This window comes from Limanda limanda, chromosome 10, assembly GCF_963576545.1.
Source record: "Limanda limanda chromosome 10, fLimLim1.1, whole genome shotgun sequence".
NCBI lineage: Eukaryota > Metazoa > Chordata > Actinopteri > Pleuronectiformes > Pleuronectidae > Limanda > Limanda limanda.
Window position 1 is genome coordinate 9,198,567 of NC_083645.1, and position 12,830 is coordinate 9,211,396.

Here is a 12,830-nt window from a genome sequence, read left to right on the forward strand (position 1 = left end):
AGACATTTTCAAAAACAGTGAAACAAAGCCAAGGGGCCCACCCACACGAACGCTGACCCGCCGAACACTTCACCATTCAGGTGGGTGAATAGAGCGGTTAGGGGTCTGGCGACTGGCAATGACACGGAGAGTAATTACAGGCAAGGGTAACTAAACTATTCATCAAAGCTGTCTATCCCAGGTGAGCCGAGGAGGCGTTAGCTCGGGGAGCTGCCATTCATCATCACTCATCATGTCTCAGCTCCACCGAAGGCCACCCGCCGTCTCAGCGCTCTCTTAATCCGCTCGCTACTTTGCAGCATGAAACGTACCTGCTCTACTAATTAGACGAGAGAAAGAGACGACGCCGACTTTTCCCGGCAGAAGGAACTCATACCTTTGGAGCAGTCCATGCCGTGGAATCCCGGGAAGCAGTGACACACACCGGAGTTACACTCTCCGTTGCCATGGCAATTGCGCGGGCACTCCTGCACCGAATCTGTGAGGAAGACAGACAGAGGAGGGGGGGGGGGGGTTAGCGTGAGAGTTTGATGGCAAGCATCAAAGCGTTCGATTAAAATCATTGGCACCGTTCATTCTTTAAGATGCTACAAATGGTGTCAAGGCGCCCCGAGTCGCGCTGTCACACAAAGACATCAAAGGCAAATGCCATCCTTCAAGATTCCACGCGATTCTTCTCAGTGCATTTTTCAGAGTGTGGGGAGAATGCGTTTTGAATCGGCCGTTTCCTTCAGATTGGTATCACCGCATATCTAGCGTTTCCCTGCACGCTGTGTCAGAAATAAGAGTCTGGCCCCTTGCTCTACACCAACCTCCTCCAACCCGGCTGCTCCTCCTCTCCACATTCTCACTTCGGTTGTTTACGCCTGAATCGGGTCCCACTGAGTTTATTAATACTTCATACACATGTGGTTGTTTGGCGGAACTTGGCAGGTTTGAGCTGGAGTGCCTTTCTGCTCGTGTGAACTCAGTGCAAACAGTTTGTTGGGAGGAAACAGGGTCAATGCCAGCGGCTGAGGAGCCATTTTTGATTTTGAACCTTCCTCTTTTCCCAGCTTCCACTCGTCTCCACATCATTACTCAGCCCATCCACGCTGCCTTCCTCTCCTCACGCTTCCTCCCCCCGATTCGCTGTCCTCAGCCATTTACCTCCCAAATCTCATCCCCTCGTCTCTCCCTCTTACCCTAATGCATCCCCTCTCTTTCACTCCCCTCTTCAGCTCCTCGCCCTTCACTCCACTTCACTTCATTCTGGCTTTGCCCCCTGCCATTATTTTCTTCCCTCCTGCTCCCTCCTTGACTTCTCACTCTAATTCTGCCCTTGCAGCCTCTGCCTCTCGTTCTTTCACACCTCTCCTACTAAAACCTCTACTGCCAGATATTGACATTGAAGGATTCCTTCAAACTACTTGACTCCTTCTATCCATCCCCCCACTTGTACTCAGGTTTGTGACTCTGAAATTATTTGTGCCGCTGTTCCGGCTCCTAAATACATCCAGTTTGCAGGGTTGTTGTATTATTTTTATTTGGATACGTTCCGTTGGTATATGTGGTGCAGACTGATCCTCTTCACACGTGCACTTACACCATGGAAGTGATTCTAAACTCTCGGATATAAAAAGCTGTGTTTTGTTTTTGACTGCACATTCTCCACTTGTCGTGCTACGTTTTTTTTTTGGCAAACACAGATTGTTAAACTCACTAAGCGGTCCTGCCAACTTGACAATGTTACTATAGTTGTGTGGCGAGTGGCAACATTGTACACATGCTGCTGGTGTGATTTTCACCCTGTGAATGTGCAAAGTCTTTGTCAAGTTGAACGAAATAAATCTTTGACGTAAATGCTACTATGTTCCTTTTAAAGGGGAAAGCACCCAATTAATGTATTAAAGTCTCTCTGCATGTAACATGGTTTCGACCTGTTTCAAGTTAAACTTAAGACTTTTTAAGACCATAATGGATGTAATTACAGATCTTTGTCAAGAATGACAAGTCCTGGAATTACTAATGGAGGATAAGGTGAAGTAGCCTTGCAGAGAATAACTCTTAAAATGCCACAAGAACCAACTTTGGTCTTTCCAACAACCAAAGTGAGTGTAGTCACTAGTTGGTTTTGTTTGTAGTTTTATTGAAGTTTGCTAATATCTGTATCATAGAGAAAGAAATATCCACACATGGAGCATTTTATTAATATTTAACAAAGACTTTTTAAGGCACAACATTTTAGATTTAGAATTATTTTTAGATTTTAAATGGGGAAACCCTGCGTAATGATCCAGTGTTCATGTAGATGCATTGAATAAAAAAGACATAAAAAGGTTCTGATGTATTGATTTGATCCTTTTTTTGAAACTGTCCAATGCTAAATCAGAGGCGTGACCTTTTAAATTACTGCTGGTGAAAAGCTTGGTCTCCCTTAACTTTCCATCTTCTAAACGGCTGTGTTTAATCACCAGCCTGCCAATTCATTCTTTCGTCTCACAGTTTTGGCCTCTCCCTCACCCATGATGTTTGTGCTGAAGGAGACCATCTCTCTTTCCCGGCCGTCGTTGTAGAAGGCCAGGTGCCAGGCGCCGGCATCCAGGTACTGGACAAACACTGCCTCATTAAGGACCACGGTTTGGATGCTCCTCCTCTCCCGTGGAGACTCCACCACGCTCCACTTCTCCTTCCCGTCCAGCCGCTCCATATAGTCATACTGAGGGAGAAAGAGTGAGAGAAAGTTGAACAGGAGTGCAAGTACGAAATGTATGATTCATTGATGAAGTGCTGTACTGGCACTTCTTCACACTGAGAAAAATGACCCACAGTTGTGTGTACAGGAAGATTAAAAGATGGAGGGAAGGACGTGCGGTTGGAAATTGCCGGGGAAGCATGAAGAATGCAACAGACAGAACCCCTCGACTCAGACAGACATTCTCCGAAGACACATTCAGACGTGCTTCTGCTGCAGCGCCACAGCCTCAGCTGCCGTCTCTCTACCAGGTCAGGCAGTGAAACAGTTCTCTGTGTGCAATTATCCTCTTCTACAAATCAAATCCGCTGTTAATTGAGTAGTTTCTACTTAATAAGAGGCACTAAAACTTACATTACTGTGAAATTAAATTAAGTATAAATCTTAGCCTGAATTAGTTTTATTCAAACATCTATTACAATAAGTCACAAGTGGATTTTAGGACGTTTTTTCAAATGACTTCTTCATTTTGTGGAGAATTTGCCATGATTAAAATGATAATTCCGTGGGAAGATCGTTCCCCTGCAAGACTTTCAATTGCCAGATTTTACCTGTGCATGTGACGGAGGCAGGCCCTTGCGAATGTACACTCCAAACAGGGCGTCCTTGCCCAAGGATATGTTGAACTTGAGGAACTGGGGTTGGCTGAGGTGCAGCAGGGACCTCCAGAACACCCCCGGCGGCACCTCCTGAGTCACCCGCCTCCCGACCTCAATGTTGCCCGTGTCTATGCTGCTGTTTCGGCCTGCCCACGGACCTGGAACGAGGGGAAAAGAAACTGTATAATCTGTGATTATATGCATCGATTGTCAGAGTCAATAGTTAATCATCACAGTTTACTGGGAATAATTTGCTATAAAAATTCATGGTCATTGAATAGTAGGGGGACGAGCGCCATTAGCTCTGCAAACTGTGCGTCCGCAGCTTGTGTTCAAGCGAGTGCTGTTAGGCGACGGCAGGATGCAAAATGATGCCTTTTGTTGCGGAGCCTGCAAGACTGTGGACTTTGTTGTCTGGGCTTAAATGAGCGAGCTGATGGAACTGCAGGGGAAGAGCTTTCCAAGCAGACACGCAAACAGGCACGCACGCAGAAAAACACAGCATCCTGCAATCAGGTCAGTCATCTAACAGCAGAGACTTTAGGGCCCGGTTGGAAAAAAGACTGAGTGCGAGCGAACGAGCGTGTGTATGTGTGTTTGCAGAGAGTCGGGAAGAAATGAAAGTAACAATGAGAAGAACGACGGCAGCATCTGGCCCAGACGGCTGGGGAACACAATACAACAGTCCTCTCATTAATACAGAATACAGACACAAAGCAGCAGCCCACATGTATCTATAGTACGTGCTGTGTGTGTTGCAGAGCGAGATCGAGCGAGTGGAAGAAGAATAGATAGAAAACCGCATGGGGCCTTGAGAGAGAGAGAGGTAGAGAAAGAAAGAGAGAGAGAGAGAAATACTGGGGGGTGCATTTGGTGCTTTACCTTGCTGCTGACTGAGACGATAAACCTAGCCTGACACAACTCAGCGGAGGGGTTACACAGCACAAACTGATAGCACAGCTAGTACCCTTCCATGAATTATGGAGATATTTTAGTTGGTGAGTGTTTGGGTGTAAAAAGTAATCTTTTGGACTGCTTTGGTACGTGGTTGCACAGCAGACACAGCATTTTAAAGGCCTTAAAGGGAAATCGCTGGAAGTCTCCATTATTTGTCTTGCTTTCAACAAACCCAGCGATGTGTTCGTCTGACTCTCATTTCATTCTGACTCTCCAGTCTGCGCCACTGAGGCCCCCCCAGCCTGTTTACTCTTGCTAAACACATAAATCTTTAAAACGGGTCAAAAACGTGTAGGTTTTTTTCAGGAGTAGATATAGCATTTTTTTGGGACTATTTTCAGCAGTGGATTAATACACATTTTGGCATTCCGGTGAGTGTTTACAACACCGGGGTGGAAGTATCCGTGGCTGACTGATAAACCACAGCAGCTCTGCTCATTGTAATGAAGGAGCATGTTACCCTCTGCAGAGTGCGGCTCATTAATGTGGAAGAACTATGAAGCACGGCGGCACGGAGAAATAAATGACAGTTTTTTTTTTTTTGCTGCAGAGAAGATAGTTAATGATCTCAACGTTGGGGGTTGTTTGTACTGCAGTTCATACCTCTGCCTCCAGAGGGCAGCGTGGCCACGTCGCTGTTGACAGGCAGGCCGGTGCCCAGTCCGTTGTTTAACACCTGGCCGTCGGATGCCTTCAGCTGCCATGTCAAGCCCAGAAAGTTGATCGCTGCACACAAAGGGACAGAGAGGGATAAGAGAGAGAGAAGGGAAAGGAGGGAGTTAGAGGACATATGACTTGAATGGTGGATTTATTACAGGTCCAGGATTAAAAAATAAAGCCGTACCACAGAAATACAGCAGGTCGACCCCTGTAAGTCTGATCTGTCATTTATACTGCAACCAGGGCTGCTTTTTATATAACACTGCTTTTACACTTTTATCAATCACAGACACTGAGGCGAAGTGGCAGGTAGCCCGCAGCCCCCCAAAAAACGGAGGCAAGCGTTGCACGGCTGACAATTAAAAACGACAAGAGAACAAATCATTGTCTCCCTCCCTTTTTGCCTCAACCTCTCTCAATCCTCTTTCAACCTGACAGTGTCTCCTGCTTTCACTCGGAGGCCTTTACACCGACTCGCGGAGAGCAGGTGACAGATTGCTCTCTGAAGAGACGGCTCTATGACTTTCCCTTCTCCTCTCCTTTTGTCCTCTGTTGTGTTATTGCGTGTTGCTGTTGGTGTGCGACTGCTCCGGTGCGTTCTCTCCTCACTTTGTCAGCCCCTTGCTCTCCCTTCGTCTCCTCTAACGGCTCCCCAAAAATAGCAGAACAGTGAGAAAGAAGCCCATCCCTTTACAGTACTTTTGATTCATGCTGACGGATACACACGTTTTCTTGCACATGAGTGATTTCATTTGTTTCTGTTTGCTCCATATTAAGAAGAAAAAAAAAAAAAAGTTGCACAACGGCCCCAGTGCACCTGCAGTGGTAGATGCACAAACACAGTGGTGTGAGCTCTGAGAGCACACATGCATTATGTAGGTGTTACTGCATGCCTCTCAGCATTGGCTGTAACCCCCGGCACATGGGCCCATAACACCTGCATCTGAGGCCCGGGAATCAATTTCCCTCTCATCAAATTCCATCTCCACTTGCCCAGGGTTTACACACACACGAACACACACGAACAAACACGCACACACGCACGCACGCACGGAGAGGGATGAGTGTAAAAGTTGCAGAAGAAGGGGAGATGCGGCTTTAGGATTTGCTGCCGGGGCAGACTCATTCTCACCCATCTCTCTCCCACTCTCACTCTGTTTCTGTATTTCTTTCTTTTTATGCCCCCCCCCCACCACACATCCTCCTCCTCCTCCTCCTCCTCCTCCCCATTGTTGGTCAAAGGAAAGCGCTGACACCTCGACTGCTGCCCGGCCTCCGCCGTCAGCTCTTTTTATATTTTTCATCGGGGTAGGGTGAGTGTGTGTGTGTGTAGGGTGGTTACAAAGAAGAAAAGAGGGAGGGAAAGTGAAAAGCAACAGAGACTACAGTGTCCTCCCTCCCCCTGTCTCCCTCTTTTTTCCTTACATCCACCTCTTGCCCTCTCCTCTCTCGACGCGCTGACCTTCATCCCTCTCCCTCCTTTTAATTCCCCCCCTCTTTTCTTTCTCCTTTCTCGTCTTATCTCTGCCTGTCCCTCCTTGTAGATAACGCAGACATGCATCCGTGCACACGTGCCGGCGCACGCACATGCAGAGATGGTATCACGGGGGGGTTGGGGGGAGTGGCGGTCGATGGAAAGATTACCTATTGAATCAGGTGGAGACAGTAAGCAATCCTGAGTCTATTGTGACGGCGCTCCCAATCTAGGTCATCCCTAAGAACGCACCAGACAGCCCTATAGTTGGCTTGTTGTGTGTGTCTGTTCATTGTGTGTGTGTGTGTGTGTGTGGGCTTGGGTCGCTGCACTTATGTGGTTTCCTATCACAATTTTTTCCCTCTCCTGCCGGAGGTTGTGAAAGTCTGACCAATAGATGGCACTCTTCCTCCTCTGCGACAGGAGCATCGAACCCAGTTACTTTGTCAACAGGTTTTTCTTTGCAGCACCGACACCGAACGAGAGAGACAGAGAGGAAAAACAAGACAAAGAGAGAAACACTTGTTATCGTTCTCTGTACAAGCTCCATCCCTCATTTCAACAAAACTTCTAACTTTGTTAGGGGTGTAATTTTATCCCAAATGAAACTACTGAAATTGATGTATTTAGCTTTGTGTTGCCATAATTCTAAGCATTTTCCTTTCGGATCATAATTGCTGTAATTACTGTTTTCAGGCTGCATGGGAAAGCTTCACCGAGCACAATGCTAGTAAATCCTATCTGTATTGAACTCAACTGACAGAAGACGGAAGAACAGGAGAGGCCGTCGGTCTCAGGCTGTGTTTTCCTTTCTAATCTGTCGTCTCACTCATGTTCATTTATCACACACCTCCCCACACACACAACCACACAAATGCGCATGCACACGCACACGGAAAGATCACAGAGAAGCAGGTTTAACAAGCAAACGAGTTGGATTAAAAATAGATCAGTTGCTTCATGAGGTTTTTTATGTAATCTCAATACATAATTCAGAGCGGCAAAGTGCTTGCCAGTATCGACTGCAAAAGACAGTATCTGAACCGGCACAGTCACACGAGATCATGTGACAAAAGAAAAGAGAGGGAAGAAGGACTGATGGACAAAGAGAGGACGGGCGATGGGGGCAACGGCCAGGAGCTGGAGGGGCTGGAGACGAGGGGGGGGGGGAGGAACAGAGATGAATACTGGAGGACGACGAGAACTGAGAGAATATTAAAAAACGTATAAAAATCCCCGGAGGATAAAAAAAAAAGGAAAAAAAAGGAGAGCAGGGAAAACAGGCTACACTTGATGTTGCACAGAAGGGAAGACGAGATGAATAAGGGCCCCAACGGATGAAATGAGGAAGAGAGGAGGAGAGATTTAAGGGATGACTGGCCCTGTATTCATTGACTGGGCTCGGTGAGAAAAGATGGCCGTGACTCATCCTGTGACAGTAAGTGGCTCGAGACACAGGCGACCCGACAGACACACAACGCACAATCGCACATGTGTGTGTTCCGAGAAATATTTACACACCTCAGAGTTAAAGGGTGTTAATGGACTTCTGCATGAGAGGCAGACAGGTGACTTTGTGGCAGAGTGTCCCCTGACTGGAAAAATATTGTATCATCATCATTCTGTGCTCTGGAACATGTTCCAACTGTTTCCCCCCCCCCCCTACTCTCTCTCTCTTCCTTCCTCTCCGTCCCTCGCCCTTTTCTGTCTCAACTCAACCTTATCATTGCCTATTTAAATTGCAGCATCTCCCATTGAACCAATTGCACCGCTCCTAATTACACCGAAGGCAGAGAATGGTCCTCTCGCACGTTTTTGTTTGCAATCTCTTGCACTTCAACTAAAGCAACACAGAGAACAAGTGTACACACACACACACACACACACACACACTCACACACACACACACACACACACACACACACACCACACACACACACACACACAGCCGTCTCCCCTGGCCATCCTGATAAATGCATATTAACTGTTCTAATTCACCACTAAATTAACAACTCTGACCTCAATTAGGGAGGTAATTGTGGCTGAGACCAGCCCCCCAATCCTTGGCCCAGCTGCTAATTGGTTTAGGAAGCCTTTTTTTCCCTGCCGCTCTACCTTTCTCTCTTCCCCCCCTTCCCGCCCGCCGCCATCTCCGAAGCCCTCATTTAAAAGGCCGGTAAACATTTTGTTGGGCAAAACAAACACATGCATAAGAAGCAGCCACCTGAGAAAAAAAACTTTCACAATCGCTCGCACCTCCCGCTCCATCTCGACGGGTGCGGTGCTAGTGTTGGTGAGACCGAGGGGGAAAACAGTGCGCTGCCTCAGGTTCCTCAATATTCACGCCGTTTGGGATATTTCTTGGAATTTATCACACAATATGTACTTATGTAGTCTATAAATAAAGCAGCCTTCTCTCTCTCTCTGCTAAGTTTGAAGGCGCTGCTTGCTGAGATCATTTAGAGTCTCAGACAGAGGGACGGGGGCGGTGCTCGGCTGCTGCCCTTGGGGGTCATATACTCTAAGAGAGACAATTTGTCTGCCTCTGTGTGTGTTTGTGTGTGTGTGTGTCGGCGTATGCATGCTTCAAATTGCACGGTATTAACAACAAGCACGCACACAGGCTCACACATCGCAACCCCCCGTTGGGACCTCCTCACCCAGCTGATGCAACTGAACTGTAATTGACTGCAACACAAAAGGTTATGTGAGTTGCTCTGGGCTCTGGTACCTGCAAAGAACAGTGTCTTAGGTGGAGAGACGCCGCAACTCACTCAATCACGCAGCCAAATGGCTTTCTTATTGGCACTGAAATATTGAGACGGAGACGACGCAGATGTAGCAGATGTGTGTGAGCGCGAGTGTGTGTGTGTGTGTGTGTGTGTGCCTGTGATAGGCTAAATGAAAAGAGATGTGCATCTGAGTGATGTCCTCCTTTCTGAATCCTCATTTCCTCTTCAGATATCTCTACCCTGACCCCCCCCCACCACCCATCTCCTCCCTCCCTCCCTCCCTCCCTCCCTCCCTCCCTCCCACCTCCTTCTCCCCTTCACATCAACCCACTCTACCTCATCTCATCCCGTCCTACCTCGGTCCTTCTCCCTCTCATCGATCTGTATTAGAAACAGGATATGAGGAACTATGCTATCTTATCGCAGATCAGAGACCGAGAGAGAATGAGTGAGGGAGGGTGGGGGGGGAGGACGGTGAAAGAGTAGCCTACGCCGTGGAGGACGAGAGTCAGAGAGAAAATGAGAGACAGAGAGGAGGAGGTGAGAGGACAGCGCTTTCTTTCACTTCACCTTCATCCATCTCCTGTTTCAGGACTAGTGAAGCAACATGGGCCTAATTGGACTAACGATTGGGCCCCCGATAAGACCTGTGCTAATGAATAAATGAATGAGGAAGTAAATAAATGGAAAGAACCCATGCGGGCTAATGTGGGCAATATGAACCGAGAGTAGTGATGACGTCAGTGAGGCTGCAGATAATGGATGAACGCACACGTCAGGGCCTGGAATAACGGCTCCAGAGCACGTACTGAGACTTCAGGTTCACTAACAGGAAGTCAAAGGAAGAACATTGATGTAAGCACCGCATTCTGGACCACCATGTGTGCCCCCTGCTTTGTATTACCTGACCAGTGCATATGACCCATCTATCCCTCTGCTGCAGATGGTATAGCACCCTTTGCCCGGGCCTGGCCAAACCCTGCTCTTCTCCTGGACTTGCAGCGTGTGGTAAGATCCTAACCTTTATCATCCCGACAGGCCCTGCTGCTACAGACACACGCTTCACGTCTGAGCCTTATGTCCCAGCTTCCTGCATTTCACCATATGCCCAACCGTGCCCTCACCTCTGCACCCATGCAGACGCCAGCGTACACGGACACACACACACTGGCTTGAGCGACACTGGCTCTGACCTCTGGCTGTTCCAGCTTGCATCAGCAGAAGGGAAGCCACATGCAGAGTGCGAGGGGACTCTGGGGTCAAGGTGTTGGGGTTTGGAAAGCAGCCACATTGTGATGCCTGCGAGTCGGACACAAGTTCACCAGGCAGGCCCGATCCTCAAGGGCTCACTACTCTTGTTTTTTTTTTTTTTTTACTTCAAAAGTCTCGGAGGGAGGAAAATTACCACAAAAGAGTTTTTGTCGTATAAATTAGCAACTCATTTGAATTTTCTCCTCAGTCTCTAAAACTACAAGCAATTACTAAGGCAGTGGTTCCCAAACTTGAGGTCGGCAACCCCCCAGGGAGCGGTACCACAGATGATTAGTGAGACGGGATAAAAGACATAACATCTATTTTTCTGACCTTTATCAATCACGGTATTGCAGTCTGCCCTCATGTACCTGAGTCTGACAGTATGTGTTTCATGTTGGTGTTTAATAAGGCAGTATATTTGATCCACATTTCACACATTAATATCTCTAATTATACTATTTTGCACGCGTTAGAAAGATGTAGATGCAGACTTCCTTCCAAGTTAATACAAATAACCCCAAATAGGATGTGGTAAGCAGATCCAAGAGCGTATCCAGGATAACATATTTTACATTGCAATGTGGGGTGTTTTTCAACATTTTCATTAATTTCTCAGAGAATATTTCATGGTTCTTAATGGAAAAACTAGGCAAATTAAGGGAACTGATAGCTATGAGTGTTTGAAATTTGGTGTGGCTTGATTGACCTTGAGGGGACTTGGTGGAGTTCTGCGCTCCCTGAATAAGAGTGTTGTTTGAAAAGTGAGTAGAAATCTGTAGATTCTAATTTACACCACTTTGATAAGAATTTGAGAGAAAATATTGAAGCTATAGATCATTTCAGACTAAAATATAATCATTAACATGTTATTATGTAAGGGAGCAGTGATACGACCCAAGCAAGGCACTTATAAGCGGGAAGAGCGGGCAGTAAGCGATTGTGATCAGTCTGGACCAGTGAGACAGCCATGATGGATGGAAAGTGGTCGGTCTCGAGGCATGAAGGTCACACTCGATGACAGTGTGTGTGTGTGTGTGTGTGTGTGTGTGTGTGTTTGCATGTGTGTGTGGGTCATTTTAATCCAGAGGAAGGGGAGCTGGGAGCAGACTAAAAATACGCTGCGAATGTCTGTGTGTGTGCGTGCATGTGAGTGCGTGCGTGCGCTCTCATTCATCAGTGGTGACAATACCATGTGGAGTGTGCCACTGTGGCTGACAAATTCAGCCACCACGCACGCACACACATTCACGCCATACACCCCTGCAAAGGTGACACAAGCGCCCGCTAGCAAGTTTGCTCATCGCAATGAAGGGCACACCTGGGCCTGTGTGTGAGTGTGTGTGTGTGTGTGAGTGTGTGTGTGTGTGTGTGTGTGTGTGAAAACACTAGACACAAGTAGTCTGACATGTCCTCGATCTTTCATCTGTGTATTCCCTCGTCTGCGATGCATCTCTTCCTCTGTTCCTTTCCTCCCGCTCTCTCGCCGCGCTCTGTCCGCGAACGCTTCCGTCTTCTTCTCTTTTTTTTATATCCTTTCTGACTACTTTTGTCATCATCCCCCTGTTCTGGTTCTTGTCCTCCACTGCCTCCTCTCCTCTCTCTGTCACACTCCCTCTGTTCTCTGCTCGCTGTGATCAATTAGGAGACATTAGTCCCAGAGTTATTCCAGGTGACAGAACCTCAGGAGGCCGCGCTCTCCTTCATCTCGCCTCTTTCTCTGCCTCCCCCTCGGTTTCTCCTCTCCGCACCTGGCTGTCTTGTCACTCCTGCTCCTCCCTCCCTGTCACCCCCTTCCTCCCCTCCCCCCATTTGGGGCTGACAGTGACATATCAGGCTCAGCCTTCCTTCCCTCCGTCTGTCCCGTAATCTATCCTCCTTTCCCTCTTCCCTTTCTGTTCCGTCTACATGCCGACAGTGACGCATCTCCCTCTTCCCCCCTTTGCCCTCTTCTGCCCTGACTCTATTCCACCCATTTCTCTTCTTGCTCTCCCTTTGCCTTCCCTCTATCTCGCACTTTCCAGGTTGCCGCTCACAATGACGGACCCGTCCTCCCTCCTGGATGCCAACCGTTCACCTGTATCCTAGCAACCACCTCTCCTTTGGCTCCGGTGCTCCATGCGGAGCAAGCAAACAAGACGCCGGGGGAATGAAGAACAAGCACTCTCGTTTATCCTCCTCCCTCCATCCGTTCAGTCATTCCTTCACACGTAAAGAGGAGGCCATACTCCACTGGAGTTGAGAGCTTTTATGCAAAACTGCTGTCTGTCCTCACAAACAAGTAAATGCTCTCAAACTGTTGCGAACACACATACAGGTGCAGGAATGTACCGGCACACAGATATGTTTCTCCGCACTTATGTGTGTGTGTTTATCTCATTCTCATGGCTCCATTCTTACAGCCACACTTAGTGAATATTGCT

At 47.8% G+C, this 12,830-nt stretch overlaps 1 protein-coding gene across 6 annotated transcripts in view; it reads right to left on the reverse strand.

Annotated features, from left to right (window-relative positions):
- Positions 1-12,830, reverse strand: part of tenm2a (teneurin transmembrane protein 2a) — a 162,749-nt gene that overhangs the window by 30,734 nt on the left and 119,185 nt on the right. For 4 of the 6 annotated variants that reach the window (XM_061079822.1, XM_061079821.1, XM_061079825.1 and 1 more), the window contains 4 exons: positions 4,894-5,016; positions 3,286-3,491; positions 2,503-2,698; positions 377-478 (listed from right to left, as the gene is read on the reverse strand). In XM_061079822.1, coding sequence (XP_060935805.1) covers positions 377-478; positions 2,503-2,698; positions 3,286-3,491; positions 4,894-5,016 — 627 coding nt within the window. Of the gene's footprint in view, positions 1-376; positions 479-2,502; positions 2,699-3,285; positions 3,513-4,893; positions 5,017-12,830 lie in introns of all 6 variants that reach the window. The other 2 variants (XM_061079824.1, XM_061079820.1) reach the window with 1 other exon arrangement.